Below are 18529 nucleotides of genomic sequence, written 5' to 3'. Positions count from 1 at the left end.
AATTGCTTTGTCTCCCTGCTCTGTGCACAGAGCTCACCATCCCTGATATGAACCCCAGACCCACCCACTGAAGCAGCACAGAACCTGAGAAATATCAAAGTTAAAACCCTGAGGCGCCACCAGTGCTCACCAGTGCACTCGGGGCTGGTCCCAGTCCAGGTGCCATTGACGGTGCAGTGCCTGCTCAGCACCCCAGTGGAGTAATAACCCTCCCTGCACTGGTAGATGATGGAGCTGGAGAACACCAGGCCGTCGTTGAAGATCACCCTGGCGTTGCTGGGAGTCCCGGGGTTCCCGCAGGAGATCACTGCCAGGAGAAACGGGGAAATTCAATTAAAATCACCCAGAAAGCACAAACCGACCCCCAGGGCTCCGAGGGGTTCCTCCTGCATTGCCTGTGCTCAGGAAAGGCAAGTTCTGAGGACATGAGAACACTTCTGGGGACATGAGAACACTTCTGGGGACACCACAGCCATTCTGGGGACACCAGAGCAATCCTGAGGACACTGAGCAGTCCTGAGGACACTGGAGGAATTCTGGGGACATCAGAGCCATTCTGTAAACATCAGAGCAGTCCTGAGGATATCAGAGGAATTCTAGGGACATCAGGGCAATCCTGGGGACACTGGAGCAGTTCTGGGGACACTGGAGGCATTCTGGAGACACCAGGGCAGCTCTGGGGACATCAGAATAGCTCTGGAGACACTAGAACAGCCCTGGGGACATTGGGGCAGCTCTGGGGACATCAGAGTAATTCTGGGGACACTGGGGCAGTTCTGGGGACACCGGGGCAGCTCTGAGGACACCAGAATGGTTCTGGGGACACTGAGGCAGTCCTGAGGACACCGGGGCAGCTCTGGGGACACCAGAATAACTCTGGGGACACTGGGGCAGCTCTGGTGACATCAGAATAATTCTGGGGACACCTGGGCAGTCCTGGGGACCCCAGGGAAGCTCTGGGGACACTGGAGGTGTTCTGGAGACACCAGGGCAGCTCTGGGGACACCAGAATAGCTCTGGGGACACTGGGGCAGTCCTGAGGACACCAGAACAGCTCTGGGGACACCAGGGCAGTGCTGGGGGCATCAGAGCAATTCTGGGGACACTGGGATAGTCCTGGGGACACCAGAACAACTCTGGGGACACCAGGGCAGTTCTGGGGGTACCAGAAGAGCTCTGGGGACACTGGGGCAGCTCTGGGGACACCAGAACAGCTCTGGGGACACTGGGGCAGCTCTGGGGACCTCAGAGCAATTCTGGGGACACTGGGGCAGTCCTGAGGATAGTGGAACAGCTCTGGGGACAACAGGGCAGCTCTGGGAACACCAGGGCAGTCCTAGAGACACCAGAACAGCCCTGGAGACATCAGAGTGATTCAGGGGACACCAGAACAGCTCTGGGGACACAGAAGGGCCCCGTGTCCCAGCAGTACCTTCGCACTCGGGCTGCGTGCCGCTCCAGGAGCCGTTGGCGTGGCAGAGCCTCTCGGAGGAGCCGCGCAGGGAGTAGCCGGGCTCGCAGCTGAACCGCACCACGCTGCCCACGTCGAAGGCGTCCCCCAGCCCGATCCCGTGCGAAGGGATCCCGGGGTCGCCACACACGCCCTGGCTGCCCCCTGCCAGGAGAGCACAGAGTCACCCTTGTCACCCTCAGCAGAGCAGCGGAATTCCAGATTAAACATTCCCTGGTTCCGTGAGCCCCCCCTGGTTTTGAGCTGGATGCAAACATGGCCACAATTCCTGAATCCCAAGGTGGAGGCTCCAGCATCAGCCCCAGGGATGTTTCCCCTCCATGAAGGAATTCCCACATGCTCCAAGCCAGCCCTGAGCAGCTGGGACTCAGGGAACAAGGAGGGCTTGGAGCATGGGAGGAAGGGAAGGGGAAAGGGAAAAGGGGAAAGAGGAAAGGGAAAAAGGGGAAAAGGGGAAAAGGGGAAAAGGGGAAAGGGGGAAAAGGGGAAAAGGGGAAAGGGGGAAAGGGGAAAGGGAAGGGTTGGGGACGTCTAAGGAAGGGAAGTTCAAGGAAGTTCAGGGACGTTCAGGAAAGGTCTGAAGGCATCTCAAGGCACAAGGAGTGACAATGGGTGGGAGGTGATGACCATGAACGAGTCACCATGAATGGATGACCATAAACGGGTGACCATGGCTGGGTGACCATGGCCAGCTGACCTTAAATGTGTGACCAAGGCTGAGTGACCATGAAAAGGTGACGAAGAACAGGTGACCATGAATGGGTGACCATTAATGGATGACCATGGCTGAGTGACCACGGCTGGGTGACCATGAACAGGTGACCAAGAAGGGGTGACCATGGTTAGGTGACCATGGCTGGGTGACCATGGTGACTATAAATGGATGACCATGGCTAGCTGACCATGGCTGGGTGACCATGAACAGGTGACCATAAACGGGTGACCATAAACAGATGATCATGAACTGGTGACCATGGCTGGGTGACCATGAACAAGTGACCATAAATGTATGACCATGGCTGGGTGACCATGGCTGGGTGACCATGAACAAGTGACCATAAATGTATGACCATGGCTGGGAAACCATGGCTGGGTGACCACGGCCAGCTGCCGGTGTCTATGTGCCCCCCAATGCCCTTCCCAAGCCCCCTCACCCGAGCAGTGTGGCAGGGAGCCGCTCCAGCGCCCGTCCAGCTGGCACATCCTCGTGGCATTGCCCACCAGCGTGCGCCGGCCCAGGCAGCTGTACCTGACCACGGAGCCCACCGTGTGCTTGTCCCCCGAGATCTGCGCGTGGGGAGGGGACCCGGGGTGGCCACACGACACCACTGCAACAGAGACACGGCTTCAGCACCCGGGGATCCAGAATTCTGGCTTGGGGGCACCTTAAATGTCAGTTAATTCCAACCCTTTCCATGGGCAGGGATGGTTTTCCCTATCCCAGGTTGCTCCAAGCCCTGTTCAGCCTGGCCTTGGACACTTCCAGGGATGGGGACACTTCCAGCTGCTCTTGGCATGTGTGCCAAGGCCTCCCCATCCTCACAGGCAAGTTCAACACACAGGAAACAAAAACATAGGAAAATCTCCTTTTTTTTAAACTTTGAACCCCAGGAATCCAAGGAATCAGTGGTAAAATAAATCTGGGTTTCCAAATGTCAACAAATCCTCCAAATCCCAACATTTTACGGGAGATAAAATGGAGGAAGGAGATCCCTTGTACTCATGGGGGCTGAGGGAGCCTGGGATTGGGGTTTTAACAGGAATTCCCTCCCGGCTGTGGGAATATGGATCATCACTCACCAGCTCCCCAGGATCCATGCAAGGAGTGAGGAGAGGACAAAAGGAAAGGAAAACGTGCCCAAAACTGCTCGGTAGGATTTGGTGTGGAGGGATAAACGTGAAAAAAGACAAAAGGAACAATCCCAGCTTTGGAACAGCTCAAGCCAATTGGAATTTCTGGAGTTGGGCAGGGAATGGGATTGCAGCTGGTTGAGTGCCCAAAGGGACAAACTGGTCATGCTGGGGTGGGGCTGCTCCTGCCTGCACCTCCCTAAGGCAGCTAAAATCCACTCTGGATCCCAAATTCCCAGTGTAAGACTGGGACCCACTCACTCAGGTGAGTCCTCACTCAGGTAAGCCCTCACTCACCCAGGTGTACCCTCAGCCACTCAGGTGAGCTCTCCCTGTGCTCCAGAGCTGCTCCTGCCCTCTCCACCTGCACTATCCCAGCTGAATCCTCTCCTCAAACCCCAAAATCCATTGGGATTCCACCTGAAACCCCCAAAATCCATCAGGATCCACCTGGCCCTACACAGAGAATGCCCTCCAGCAGGATCCTCTCCTCAACCCCCAAAACCCATCAGGATTCCACCTGGAACACCCAAAATCCATTGGGATCTGCCTGTCCTTACAAAGAGAACGTCCCTAGCAGGATCCTCTCCTTGAACACCAAAATTCATTAGGATTCCACCTGGAATCCCCAAAATCCATCAGGATCCACCTGTCCCTACATAGAGAATGCCTTCCAGCAGGATCCTTTCCTCAAACCCTAAAATTCATTAGAATTCCACCTGGAATCCCTCAAATCCATCAAGATCTGCCTGTCCTTACAAACAGAACGTCCCTAGCAGTATCCTCTCCTCAAATCTCAAAATTCATTGGGATTCCACCTAAAACCCCCAAATCCAATGGAATCCACCTGTCCCTACATAAAGAACCCTCTCCAGCAGGATCCTCTCCTCAAACCCCAAAATTCATCGCGATTCCACCTGAAACCCCCAAATCCATTGGGATCCACCTGTCCTTACAAATGGTGGAATGCCCTTAGCAGTATCCTCTCCTTGAACCCCAAAACCCATAGGAATTCCACCTGGAATCTCCCAAAATCCATCAGGATCCACCTCTCCCTACACAGAGAATGCCCCTTTTTCCTCAAACCCTAAAATTCATTAGGATTCCACCTGGAACCCCTAAAATCCATTGCGATCCACCTGTTCCTACACAGAGAAACCCCTCCAGCAGAATCCTTTCCTCAAACCCCAAAACCCCCTTCCCTTGGAACCTCCTGAAACCACTGGGACCATTCCCACGTGGATTTTTTTTGGGGTTGATGAATTTTCCCTCACTGCTGACCCCCACAAGATGGGCTGGACAGGGAGAGGGTTGGGGCCACTTACAAAGGCACTGGGGGAGGGCTCTGTCCCACGTGCCATCGCCCTGGCACGTCAGGACGTGCGTCCCCAACAGATAAAATCCGTGGCTGCACTGATAGGACACGGTGGTGCCGAAGCTGAACCTGTGCGGGCCGCTCGGCTGCACTTGCCGCACGCTGTTTTCCAGGTGCCCGGGGTCAGAACAGTTCACAACTGCAAACAGACAACAGAACAACACCCAGAAAATAGTGGGAAGCGAAAAGTGAGGCAGAAAATGTGGGGTTTTGAAAAAAAAAAAAAAAATGGCGGGAAGTTGAAGATTTTATGCTGATTTAAGGTTTTTGATTCCCCCCCACTCTGAGATTTTTGAGGGTGGGAGTGGAAAAATTTCTTGTGAAAAAGGGAGTCCAGGCAATCCTATAGGTTGTCATCCAGCAGCAGAGGCTGGATCTCCAAATTGGGATTGAGATTATCCAGCTGGGAATAACTGATCCCAAACTGGGATTTTTTTGGGGATAATTGATAATCCAGCATGGCCAGAGATCCTGGATTAGGGGGATGCAGAGGGAGGGAGTGCAGGAATGGGAGGGGATTTGGGAAGTGAACCTGAGTGCTGATCCCATGGGGAAAAAGGGAAAAGGGCTCTGCACAAAGCTGTGGGAAGATATTTCCTGGGAAAATAAATGAGGAGGCTGGACAAGGTGATTTGGGGGGGAGCAGAGGAGAGATCCTGATTTTCCATGGACATGGATTGCGACCAGCAGGGTGTGTTTGTAGGGCTGTGCCTGCCTTTAACACCCTCTGACCCCAAATTTGGGTCTGATCCCGAATTTGATCTGATCTGTGCCTGCCTTTAACACCATCTGAGCCCAAATTTGGGTCTGATCCCAAATTTCCAACACGCTCCAACTCCTTGGAGAACGCATCGAGGTGAGAAAATCCCGTGGGATTTACAGCATCCCTGGCATCTCCAACCACATCCCCTGGGTGGTTTCCAGGGATTTCTGGCTTGGGATCATGGAGGAATCCCCAAGGAAGGCCAGACTGACCTCGGCAGGAGGGCAGGGTGCTGCTCCACTGGCCGTTGGCCAGGCACTGGGATTGGGAAGCTCCCTCCAGGCGGAATCCAGGGTTGCACTGGAATTTGGCCACGTCGTTGAGGTTGAACTGGGAGCCCTGGGTGAGGCCGTTGGGGGGGTTGCCAGGGTGGCCACAGGTGATGGCTGTAAGGACAAAATGGAAATGTCACTGGATTTATTCCTGGAGAAAAAGTGGATTATTCATTGCAAAAAGTTCTGGAGGTAGGAGAGCATAAAAACCACCACATCAATCCCAAAACCCAAAGATTTGGGGATTGCTATGCTGAGATACAGGATCATACTGAGACAAAGGGATTTAGTTTTAGCTTTTATTTGCTCCAGGAACTCCCTGCATCCAGGAATTCCCTACATCCCTCTCCAGGCAGCCAAGTGCCAGGATCCTGCTGATTTACACCACATATCCCTCTGCAAAAATCCCAGCTCCTGCTCTTAACCCCACACCACCCCAGACATCCCAAACTCTGTTGTTCCCTCCCTCTCTCCCTGTCCCCCCATGGCTGAAGGAATGACAAGTACTGATGAACACAAGAATTTAAGAACAGAAAGATTTGATGGACAAGTAAAATACCTTTTATTAACCAATAAAGTAATTGGCCAGAAAGCTGCCAACCAACTGGAGTCACACACGAGTTGTGTGACTAAAACTACATAAAAATGAGTTATGTGAATAAAGAATAGGATTTTTCCTGCATGAAGAAAATGGAGTCTTGATAAAAAAACATCCCAAAGGTGTGTGCATGGTCATCCCACACCTCGTGGGTGTGAGCTCTGCCCAAACCCTTCCAGGCCCTCCAGGCTGCAATGTCCCCTCAGGGCTGAAGGAATGACAAATACTGACGCACACAAGAATTTAAGAACAGAAAGATTTGATGGACAGTAACCAATAAAGTAATTAGCCAGAAAGCTACTAACCAATTGGAAAGACACATGAGGTCTGTAAAACTGCATAAAAATGAGTTATGTGAATAAAGAATAGGTTTTTTCCCTGCTTGAAGAAAATGGAGTTTCGATAGCAAAACACCCCGAATGTGCATGCATGATCACCTCATACCTCAACCACCCCACATTTTGGGGGTGTGAGCTCTGCCCAGCCCCTTCCCCAACCCCTTCCCCAGCCCCTTCCAGGCTGGGATGTCCCCCCAGGCTGAAGCAATGACAATACTTACGCACACAGACAGGCGTTTTCCCGGACCAGCGGTGGTCCTGCTGGCAGATGCGCACGGACATGCCGATGAGGCGGAAGCCGGCCTGGCACTGGTACACCACGCTGCCACGGTAGTTGTAGTTCTCCCCGTTGATCTGCCCATTCACAATGGGGCTGGGCACGCCACAGTGCCCGGCTGGAGGGGACAGAACAGCAGCAATCAGCTGGAGAGCCCAGCAAAGGCGTCCCCAAAAAGCATCGTCCGGATCTCTGTGGGGTTGGGGTGAGGAGAAGCCCAGACTGGGTGGGGTTGGAAGGGAATGCAAGGGTTGTCCACAAGGACACCTTCCGCCATCCCTGGTCATTCCAAGCCCTGTCCAACCTCTCCTTGGACACTTCTAGCAGCTGTAGCTTCTCTGGGCATGGATGGGGCTCACGATGCCCAGACTGGGTTGGGTTGGAATGGAACATAAGGGTTGTTCATAGGGACCCCTTCCACCAAGCCCTGTCCATCCAACTTCTCCCTGGACACCTCCAGGGATGGGGCATCCACAGCTTCTCTGGGCATGGATGGGCGTTCACAATGCCCAGACTGGTTTAGGTTGGAAGGGAACATAAGGGTTGTCCACAGGGACACTTTCCACCATCCCTGGTCATTCCAAGCCCTGTCCAACCTCTCCTTGGACACTTCCAGCTGTGGATGGGGCAGCCACAGCTTCTCTGGGCATGGATGGGGTTCACAATGCCCAGACTGGGTTGGGTTGGAAGGGAAAGCAAGGGCTGTCCACAGGCTTCCACCATGCCATGTCTAACCTCTCCTTGGACACCTCCAGGCATGGGGCAGCCCCACCTTCTCTGGCCAATCCATACCATGCTGTTTATAGGGAAGAATCCACCCCAATATCCAACCACACCCATCCTCTTTCACCTCCAGGCTGTCACCTCAACACTCTGCAGTCCCAACCAACTATCCTCACCCCAAAACTGTCCCAACACCTCACACCTGTGGAGGATGCAGGAATCCAACTCTGCCTCCCTTTTACACCCCCTTCAAACCCCGCAGGGTGGATGTCAGTCCTGAAACCCCCTGCTCCCTCCCAAGGAGCCTTTCCCACAGGTGTGGGTGCCCCAGGAGCTGCCCAAGGGGTACCTACCCAGACACCTGACCTCAGCCCCGCTCCAGAGCCCGTTGGCCATGCACTCCCTGACCCGGGAGCCCACCAGGGTGTAGCCAGTGTTGCAGGAGAAGATGGCAGTGGCCCCGTAGCTGGTGAGGGTCCCGATCTTGTTCCCGTTGGGAGGCGTGGGCAGGTCCCCACAGGAGATAACTAGGACGGAACCCAAAGGATTACTGAGAGAACAGGTTGGGTTTTGAAGGAATGCATCCAGGCACGGCACCAGGAGTTGCTGCTGGAGTGGGAAAGTTCATTAAATAATTCCAGGAATTGTGGTAATTCCAGAGCCATCTTAGACGAGGTGACAAAAATAAGAGCTGTTCAATTTATGCTTCAGGGCACGAGGGAAGCACTAAAGACAGGTTGGGAAGGAACCAAAGGAGTTTTTCACACCAGAACTTCCTCAGACAGGAATATTTCTCTGTCATTAAGCCTGATTCCCAGAAAACCCACAGAATCATGGAAGGGACCTTAAAGGCCATGATGGGGACATCTCCCACTAGGCCAGGCTGCTCCAAGCCCTGTCCAGCCTGACCTTGGAATGGCACAAAGTTCATAATTAAAAGTGACACCCAGCTTTCCCCCACAAGCCGAAATCCCAAGATCTGCAGATCCCATCTGGGTTTGTGGGATGCAGGAGCCTCTGCAAACCCAACTCCCCTCTCAGAACTCTTGGTTTTATCTTCATTTTCTCTGCCTTCAAGCTCTGCCAAGCCTGCAGAGCTCCCGCTGGGTGCTGCTGACCTCGGGGCACTGCCAAGATGCTGTCACTTGGATTTAGGTGGCAATAAGGCTGAGGGAACAAAAGGAGGTCAGGCTCCTGCTCCCGGATCCAGAGGAAGAGCTGGCAGGGGGAGAAGTACATCTGTCACCCACACCAGCAGTCACAGCTCCACAAACAAAGGCAGGCAGCAGGGAAGGAGAGGCTTTGCTGCCTCTGTCTGCACTTGGAGAGAAAAACCCTGCACCTCTGACAAAGGGAGAGATGCAAAGCACAGCAGTGGTGTCAGAACAACTGAGAGCCGCTGGCGTGCCCCGTTGGGTTTGATTTGCAGGTGACACTGTTACCCTTGTAAACCTGGTGTTTGTGTGAGAGCTGAGGCTTGACAGCAGAATTCTTTATTTTCCCTCCTTAAAAGCCCTCACTTCAGAGCAGCTGTGGCAGAGGAGCTGCAGGGACCCCACAGCAACAGCTGAGCTGAAGGGCTTGAGATCCCAGGGAAGTGCTGGGATTAAACCAGGAATCACTTCCAGGCATCTCCCTGCATCCCAATCCCTTCCAGCAGCTCTGCTGTCTCCGCCTCAGCTGCTGCCAGGAGTAATTGAGTTCTACCCCACAGCAGGGACACCTTCCATGATCCCAGTTTGCTCCAACATGGACTGGACACTTCCAGGGATGGGGCGGGTTGGAAGGGATGGGGCAGCCACAGCTCCTCTAGGAAATCCATTCCAGCACCATCCTGCCCTCCCAGGGATGGATTTCCTCCCCAAAATCTGCACCAAACCATCCCATCCTGTACCCAAAGGTATGGTCACCCACCAGCACCATCCTGAAACCCCCAAGGTTGGCATTTGCTGAGCCCAAACACAAAATCAGCCCCTGGTGATGCTGCCCAGTGAAATCCATCCCAGCCCCTCCCTGCCCTCCCAGGGGGCAGGGAGAAAGATTTCCTCCCAAATCCACACCAAACCATTCCATCCTGTACCCAAAGGACACCATCTCCTTGATTATCTACGATCACCCACCAGCACCACCCTGAATCCTGAATTTACTGACCCCAAACCCAACCCCAGCCCCCGGTGCCACCCTGGGGTGCCCCTGCCCTTACTTTTGCAGGTGGGCACGGGCTGCCCGATGCTCCAGGTGCCGTTGGCCTGGCAGCGGATGACCCTCTGGCCCGTGTAGTAGTAGCCAGGGTCGCAGATGAGCATCAGCTGGGCGTTGTAGTGGTACTGCACCTCGTAGGTGAGGCGCCAGCGGCCGTGCTCCACCGCGATGCTGCCCACGTCGGGACACGTCACAGCTGGGGGGGGAATTGGGACACAGGAAATGGGACACGGGAATGGCACAGGGAAATGGCACACGGGAAATGGCACAGGGAAAATGGCACGTGGGAAATGGCACAGGGAAAATGGCACAGGGAAAATGGCACAGGGAAAATGGCACAGGGAAATGGCACACGGAAAATGGCACAGGAGAATGGCACAGGGGAATGGCACAGGGGAATGGCACAGGGGAATGGCACAGGGGAAATGGCACACGGGGAATGGCACACGGGGAATGGCACATGGAAAATGGTGCGTGGGAAATGGCACAGGGAAAATGGCACAAAGGAAATGGCACACAGGAAATGGCACACGGGAATGGCACACGGAAAATGGCACGCGGGAAATGGCACAGGGAAATGGCACAGGGAAAATGGAACACAGGAAATGGCACAAGGAAAATGGCATGTGGGAAATGGCACGCGGGAAATGGCACAGGGAAATGGCACATGGAAAATGGAACACAGGAAATGGCACAGGGAAAATGGCACGTGGGAAATGGCACATGGGAAATGGCACAGGGAAAATGGCACATGGAAAATGGTGTGCGGGAAACGGCACAGGGAAAATGGCACAGGGAAATGGCACCCAGGAAATGGCACACAGGAAATGGCACAGGGAAAATGGCATACAGGAAACGGCACGTGGAAAATGGCACGTAGGAAATGGCACGTGGGAAATGGCACGGGGAAAATGGCACGTGGGAAATGGCACAGGGAAATGGCACGCGGGAAATGGCACAAAGGAAATGGCACAGGGAAATGGCACGTGGGAAATGGCACATGGGAAATGGCACGTGGAAAATGGCACAGAGAAAATGGCACAGAGAAAATGGCACAGGGAAATGGCACACAGAGTTGGTTCAGTGAGGTTTTAACCCCCCCAAAAAAGTCCCAGTGTGGTGGGTTTTTAATGAGGGGTGTGTCATGGGCATGTTTTATGAAAAATCTTTTTGCCAGGATTTTTTCTCCTGAGAAGCTGAGAGGCCTCAGAAATGAAATGTAAACAATGGTTATCTGCTGCTGTGGAATGCAACAGATGATTGGTGATTGGTCTCATGTGGTTGTTTTTAATTAATGGCCAATCACAGCCCAGCTGTCTTGGACTCTCTGGTCAGTCACAAGATTTTATTATCATTCCTCTCCCTTCCTTTTTCAGCCTTCTGATGAAATCCTTTCTTCTATTCTTTTAGTATAGCATTTTCTTTTAATATAATATATATCATAAAATAATAAATCAGCCTTCTGAAACCTGGAGTCAAGATTCTCATCTCTTCCCTCGTCCTGGGACCCCTGTGAACACCACCACAAGGGATGTATCCTCTGGTGAGGCTGTTGTTGAGAATTAAAAGGAAAATTTTGGGGATAATGTTGTAAGTGGTGATGTTGCCTGAAACCCAAAGAGAAAAATGCCTTGCAATGGGGTTAAAATCGTAAAATGGGAATCAAGGACACCTCATTGTCTCAGGCCTTGAGAAATGGAAACAAAAGTGGGTTTGGGGGAGCAAACTTGGGGTAAATCATGGAATCACAGAATTTCTAGGTTGGAAGAGACCTTTAAGATCATCGAGTCCAACCCATGTTCTAACACCTCAACTACATCATGGCACCAAGTGCCACCTCCAGTCTTTTTTTAAACGCATCGAGGGATGGTGACTCCACCACCTCCCTGGCTAGATGATTCCAGTATTTGACCACTCTTTCTGTGAAAATGACTTTGTTACCTGAAGTTAACTGGAAGATTAACCCCCAATGTGCAAACGGATCAAACTTATAAAAGTGTGAAAAACTATGACCCATTGTCCATTTTGGGTGCAGCCCCTGGGGAGCTTCATCTGCCCTAAATGTACCTGAAAACCCTTCAATAAATAGAACTGCTTTATACTTTTAAATTTTGTTTGGCCTGTGTTTTAGGCAGCCCCCAAAGGCCTCACTGCTGTGTGGGCAGCCCCAATCCCCACTCACCCAGGCACAGAGGGGGCTGGTTCCCGTTGCTCCACACTCCATCCTGCAGGCACTCGGTGCTGGGCTCGGCGCCCGGCTGCAGCTGGAATCCCTCATTGCACTGGTACACGGCCTTGGTGCCCACCGTGTACTCCTTCCCAAAGACAACCCCATTCCTTGGGGCTCTGGGAATGCCACAGGAGAGAGCTGGGAAGAGAAAACACATCTTAAACATAAAATAGAAATCAGGGAGCTGCTGGTTTTATCCCAAACCACAATCCCGGACCCCGAACTTTCCTACTGGGAGTGCCCACCCTTCATAAAGGATTGTTGGTGTCTCTGGCTTGTCAGAGTGACCCCAAGAAATGCTAGAAAGTCTCTTTTCCCAGTCTGGTGCTTGAAGAAGGAGTCTGGGCTCTTCATTTCTCAGTCTCAAGGTTGTTTATTGTTCCTTAGCTATAAAATTCTTCCTCCTGTCCAGCCGAGGTTTGCTCAGCAAGACAGTCCAAGACACTCTGGCCACCCCCAGGGCAGTGCTGTTATCTTTTTATACTAAAAACTACATGTACATTGTTTACAATAACTTTCCAATACCTATCACCTATGTTAGACACTGAGCTTCTACTCTAAACCAATCTAAAAGTGCCACCATCACAGCAGAAGATGGAGGCCAAGAAGAAGAAGGAGAAAGGCTGGACACACCCAAATCCCTCCATCTTGCCCACTGAACCTCCATTCTAAAAACCCCAAAATCTACTTTTTCACCCTGTGATAAATTCACTATCATTCTACTTAATCTGCATTTGCCATGCAAGGCTCAGCTTTTGTCCCACTCCTGCCCCAGCACGGAGCAGGATTCCAGACCAGCTGGCAGGTGAATTCTGAGAGGTGTCAGCAGCTCCAGAGGCAGGATCAACCCCCATCCCTGTTGGCACCGATGGTGACAGGAGTGTCACTGCAGCGAGCTCAGGGCTGGCCAATCCCTCTCCAAGGCCTGATGTCTAGACAGGCTGCCAGGCTGAATACCAATGGCTCTCCCAGGGAACAGAAAGCACCTGGAAAATCCAACCTTTTCCCCGCTGCTCTTTTCCAGCTCCCAGTCATTCCTTTTCCTCTTTGCCATCTATTCCCAAAGCCTTGGAGACAAGGATAACCCTCAGTGCTCCAAGCTGGTTCTCAACACCCAATTACCCAATTCTAATATATTTTTTTCCCCCTGGTTTTCCAGGGACTCTCAAAACTCGATCCCAATCCATCCCTGCTCTCACCTTGGCACAGGGGGATGGCTTCCCTCCAGTGGAAGTGGCCCTGGGGGTGCTGGGTGCCAGGCTGAATACCAATGGCTCTCCCAGAGAACAGAAAGCACCTGGAAAATCCAACCTTTTCCAGCTCCCAGTCATTCCTTTTCCTCTTTGCCATCTATTCCCAAAGCCTTGCAGAGGAGGATCACCCTCAGCACTCCGAGCCTGCTCCAAACATTACCCAATTCCAATATTTATCTTTTTCCCCCCGCTTTTCCAGGGACTCTCAGAACTCAATCCCAAGCCATCCCTGCTCCCACCTTGGCACAGGGGGATGGCTTCCCTCCAGTGGAAGTGGCCCTGGGGGTGCTGGCTGCAGGTGGAGGTGCTGTGTCCCACCAGGCGGTAGCCGGCGTCGCAGCCGAAGCGCACGGAGCTGCCGGGGCGCAGCCCGGAGTGGCTCAGGATCATCCCGTGGGCTGGGGGCTGGGGGAGGCTGCAGTAGGGAGCTGGCAAGGAGGGCAGGGAAAAGAAAATCAGTCAGCAGCAGGGTCATTCCCTTCCCACTCCCAGGAACTACACCGAGCTTCCCCAGAAATCCCAAAACAAAAATCGGCGATGGAGAAACGCGGAGTCGAAGCAGGGATGGAGCACAGGGCTCTGGTCTGAGCCTCAGCCAGCTCCAGGAATAAGGAGTCACTCCTGGTAATTGAATACTCCTTAATCCATTTGCTGAGAAAAGCCTGGACAGACTTTTCCAGTGCCTGGCCACCTCCTCATCCAGAAACCTCTCCCAATATCCAGTCCCTGGTATCAATGACTCTCCACATCAGGCTTCTGGTTCTGAAGAGTGGTTGGGAACTGAGCCAAAGTTCCAAGGTTTCTCCCTGGAATTTCTCCTGACTGTGATCCCACAATCCTGATTGTTACAGATTGGTTGAGACCGAGCCAAAGCTCCAAGGTTTCTCCTGGACAGACCCTGCCTTTCCAACATCCCCAGCTTGGAACACACCCGGCTTTGTGCCTTCCCTGCCTTGGCAGCTCCTGCCCTGCCAGCTGGATCTCTGCAGGAATGCCATGGATCCTCCTGGCTCTGGAGCTGCTCCTGCTGCTGGCAGAGGCAGCTGGGACTCACCAGAGTAGCGGATTTTGAAGCCTTTCCTGTTGTAGGCATGGTCGGAGGACCAGCGCAGGAAAACGCTGTTCCCGCTGCTGGTGACGGTCAGAGGGGCTGAGTAATTCCCACTGAGGGACAGCAGCAGGGGGCTCTGCCCTGAGGGACCTGCCAGGAACAGGGGACAGGGAGAAGGGACAAGTCACAGTGTGGCATTCACATTTTTTTTTGAAAAATCCCTTTGCCCCAGGATTTTTCTCCTGGGAAGCTGAGAAGACTCAGAAAAAAAGGAAAATAATAATTCTCTGATTTGCTTCGCCTGTGTTTTGCTCCATTGGAATGTGTTTAAAAAGGAAAACAATTCTTATTTCATTTGCTTCTCCTGTGTTGTGCTCATCTGGAATGTGTTTGGAGATTGTTTACCCACAGGTGATTGTTTCATTGATATCTGCTGTGAGTTGTTTTCACTTTTTGGCCAACCAGAGCCAAGCTGTGTCAGGACTCTGGAAAGAGTCACAAGTTTTCATTATTATCTTTTTAGCTTGTAAGTATCCTTTCTGTATTCTTTAGTATAGCTTAGTATAGTATTCTTTAATATAATATATATAATAAAATAATAAATCAGCCTTCTGAAACATGGAGTCAGATCCTCATCTCTTCCCTCATCCTGGGATCCCTGTGAACACCATCACACCCAACTCCTGCCTCTTGGAAAAATCCTTCAGATCCATCCCAAAAAATCAAATTGTAGCTGTTTCCTTATGCCAGGAATCAGTGAGGAGCTTTCTGGAAGGCCAGCAGGAGGTTCCAGGTGGGAAGCTGGCCCTGGAATGCTCCTTCCCCCTTGACTGGTTGGGATCATAGAAGCCCAGGAAGGTTTGGGATGGGAGGCAGGGCAGAGGGGGGAATCTCTCACCATCAAAGATTTCAAACTCATCGAACTGCTTCTCGCTGAGGAAGTACTCGATGGTGAGGGAGATGTTGTAGCCTGGCTCCACCTTCACCACCCAGGAGCAGGTCTGGAAGTGGGGGTAACTGCCCAGGAAGCTCTGGCTCAGGATCACCCCGGTGGAATCCGTCATCAGCTGGTTCATGGGGCAGTGCACTGGGGATGGAGATGGACATTCAGTGGGAATGAACATTTTTCAGAGGAAGGATGGAAGCACAAGGTCTGTCCAGATGAGCCAGCTCAAGGCAGAGCACGACCCCTGCACTCCCTGATCCCTGGGGCTCAAAGAATCCCCAAATCCCAAAAACTGTCACACTTAAGGAAAGGAGCAAAACGCAGCAAAGCCAACTAACCATTCCCACTGCTTTGATCCCTGGGGCTCAAAGAATCCCCATATCCCACAAATCCCAAAAACTGTCACACTGAAAGAAAGGAGCAAAAAGCATCCAACACACCATTCCCAATGCCTTGATCCCTGGGGCTCAAAGAATCCCAAAATCCCACAAATCCCAACAATTTTGCCACAGGAACAAGAAGCAGCAAAGCCAACAAACCATTCCCACTGCCTTGATCCCTGGGGCTCTAAGAATCCCAAAACGGGATCCCAAACTGGACATGAGAACTCCAATTCCTGCTCAGGGAGGGTCTCACTCCCTCCTCCCAAAATCTCACAAACCCCAACAATTGTCACACTCCAAGAAAGGAGCAAAAAGCAGCAAAGCCAATAAATAATTCCCAATACCTTGACCCTGGAGCTCAAAGAATCCCAGAATCCCACAAATCCCAACAACTGTCACATTCCAAGAAAGGAGCAAAAAGCAGCAAAGCCAACAAACCATTCCCAATGCCTTGACCTCTCCCAAAATGAGCAGAATTCTCCTGAGGCACAAAAACCTCTCCAGGAATACCTGAAAACTTTGCTGGAACAAACCACAGCTCATGTCCCATGGAACTGTTAACTGGGGCATGAGAACTCCAATTTCTGCTCAGGGAGGGTCTCCCTCCCTCCTTCCAAAATCCCACAAATCCCAACAATTGTCACACTCCAAGAAAGGAGCAAAAAGCAGCCAACAAACCATTCCCAATGCCTTGATCCCTGGGGCTCAAAGAATCCCAAACTGGGATCCCAAACTGGGACATGAGAACTCCAATTCCTGCTCAGGGAGGATCTCACTCCCTCCTCCCAAAAATCCCACACTCCTAAAAATGGGAAAACGAACCCCAAGGATGAAAAATGTGCCAAAAAACCTCCCCCAGCTCCTTCCCTGAGCAGGGCAATGTGGGATTTGTGGAAGTTTTACCTTCACAGGTGGGTGGGGGTCCCTCAAACTGCAGGTGGGTGCCCAGTTTGCAGGTGAGGATTTCGTTCCCGATCAGGGTGAAGCCAGGGAGGCAGCGGTACCTGACGATGTCACCTGGGAAGGGATGGAAAACAGGGATGGGAGGGGGAAATGCAATTAAAAAAGGGGAATGAGGATGAGGAGGATGAGGGAAGGCTTTACCAATGTTGAACTCCTCGTTTTCTGTGATGATCTCGGCGTTGGGAACCATGGTGGGAGGCTGGCAGCGGAAAAGCTGGAAAGCTGGAAAGCAAGGGAGGAGCAGAACATCCTGAGGGCAGCCACGATGGAAGCAGGGAAATTCCTCCCTTTCCACAAGGAAATTCCTCCCTTTCCACCAGGAAATTCCTCCCTCTCCATCAGGATATTCCTCCCTCACCACAAGGAAATTCTTCCTTTTCCATGAGGAAATTCCTCCCTCTCCACCAGGAAATTCCTGTCTTTCCACCAGGAAATTCTGCTTTTTCCATTAGGAAATTCCTCTTTCCCCACAAGGAAATTCTCCTTTTCTACTAGGAAAATCTTCATTTTCCACAAGGAAATTCCTCCCTCCCCACAAGGAAACTCCTCCCTCTCTCCAAGGAAAATCCTTCCCTTTCCACCAGGAAATTCCTAGACTAAAAACTTTCTAGAAAAAACTGGTTTGAAAGATTTTGTGGAAAAAAATGGGCTGAAAAACCTCCTGGAAAAAAACTTGGTTTGATAAAGTTTGGGGGAAAAAACTGGGCTGAAAAACTTCCTGGAAAAAAATTGGTTTGAAAAATTTTATGGAAAAAGAAACTGGGCTGAAAAACTTCCTAGAAAAAACTTGGTTTGATAAACTTCGAGGGAAAAATCTGAGCTGAAAAACTTCCTGGAAAAAACCTGATTTGATAAACTTTGTGGAGAAAAACTCATCTGAAAAACTTCCTTGGGAAACCCAGCCTGAAAAACTTCATTAAAAAAAACTGGGCTGAAAAAAATGTGGAAAACTTGGGGTAAAAGGGTATTTTTTTGCATTTTCCCAGATCTATTCCCCAATATTCCCAACATTTTCCCCCAAGGGAAGCAGCAGCTCAGACCATAGAAGTAGATGGCGAAGATGCCCCCGTTGGCGCCGTCGCTGTGGAATTTCAGCAGGACCTGGTTGGAGGAGCTCTGGGCAGATTTCTTGGCTGAGTTGCCTGTGAACACCCCCAGCTGTGGGGCTGTTTGCTGGGGCCCATCCCTGATGGCAGGAACACAAGGAAAAATTGATTTTTCCAAGGATTTAAGCCCAGGAACCCAACCTAGGCTTTCCTTTCCCTTCCCCGCATCCACATTTCACAACCCCTGCTCCAATTTAAACCCTACAACTTCTCCTTGCTCCCAGCTGGGCAATCAGAAACACAAATTTCTTTTTTAACCTCAAAAACTGAGGAATTAGGAATTATTTCCCAAAGGAATTTCACTCCCTGTTTGCCCAGCAAATCATGGATTCTGAATATCCCCTCCAGAATACCAGGGGATATTGTGAAGGTCAGACTTTTGAGTGCTACAAGCTCAAACTTTGGTCACAAACTCTTTAATCAGAGCTCCCCTGGCTACCTGAAGTTGATAATCTCCATTCTTAATAAATAATACCAGGGGATATTCTGAAGGTCAGACTTTGAGTGCTACAAGCTCAAACTTTGGTCACAAACCCTTTAATCAGAGTGGCTACCTGAAGCTGATAATCTCCATTCTGAATAAATAATGGAGATTATCATTATAAATAATATTTTTATTTATTCATATTGAAAGAAAGCTCAAAAAAAATTTTAATTTCTCTTCTTTTCTCCAAAACACCAGAAGCTCCCAGCCTGCAAAGGGGATCCCAGGGGTCCCATTCTCAGT

The 18529-nt window shown here is 51.5% G+C and overlaps 1 protein-coding gene across 1 annotated transcript in view; it reads right to left on the bottom strand.

Annotated features, from left to right (window-relative positions):
* Window positions 1–18529, bottom strand: part of CSMD2 (CUB and Sushi multiple domains 2) — a 236605-nt gene that overhangs the window by 15395 nt on the left and 202681 nt on the right. The window contains exons 44-58 of the mRNA XM_058819623.1: window positions 17737–17882; window positions 16838–16918; window positions 16637–16750; window positions 15303–15491; window positions 14408–14554; window positions 13593–13781; window positions 12053–12238; window positions 9872–10066; window positions 8022–8195; window positions 6890–7063; window positions 5673–5846; window positions 4648–4836; window positions 2626–2799; window positions 1433–1615; window positions 131–307 (exon numbers count right to left, since the gene is read on the bottom strand). Of these exons, the coding sequence (XP_058675606.1) occupies window positions 131–307; window positions 1433–1615; window positions 2626–2799; window positions 4648–4836; window positions 5673–5846; window positions 6890–7063; window positions 8022–8195; window positions 9872–10066; window positions 12053–12238; window positions 13593–13781; window positions 14408–14554; window positions 15303–15491; window positions 16637–16750; window positions 16838–16918; window positions 17737–17882 (2492 nt within the window). The remainder of the gene's footprint in view (window positions 1–130; window positions 308–1432; window positions 1616–2625; window positions 2800–4647; window positions 4837–5672; window positions 5847–6889; window positions 7064–8021; window positions 8196–9871; window positions 10067–12052; window positions 12239–13592; window positions 13782–14407; window positions 14555–15302; window positions 15492–16636; window positions 16751–16837; window positions 16919–17736; window positions 17883–18529) is intronic.

Source organism: Ammospiza caudacuta, chromosome 25 (genome assembly GCF_027887145.1).
Source record: "Ammospiza caudacuta isolate bAmmCau1 chromosome 25, bAmmCau1.pri, whole genome shotgun sequence".
Classification (NCBI taxonomy): domain Eukaryota; kingdom Metazoa; phylum Chordata; class Aves; order Passeriformes; family Passerellidae; genus Ammospiza; species Ammospiza caudacuta.
The sequence above is the reverse complement of the archived record's forward strand: the minus strand, read 5'-3'. Positions and strand labels throughout refer to the sequence as shown.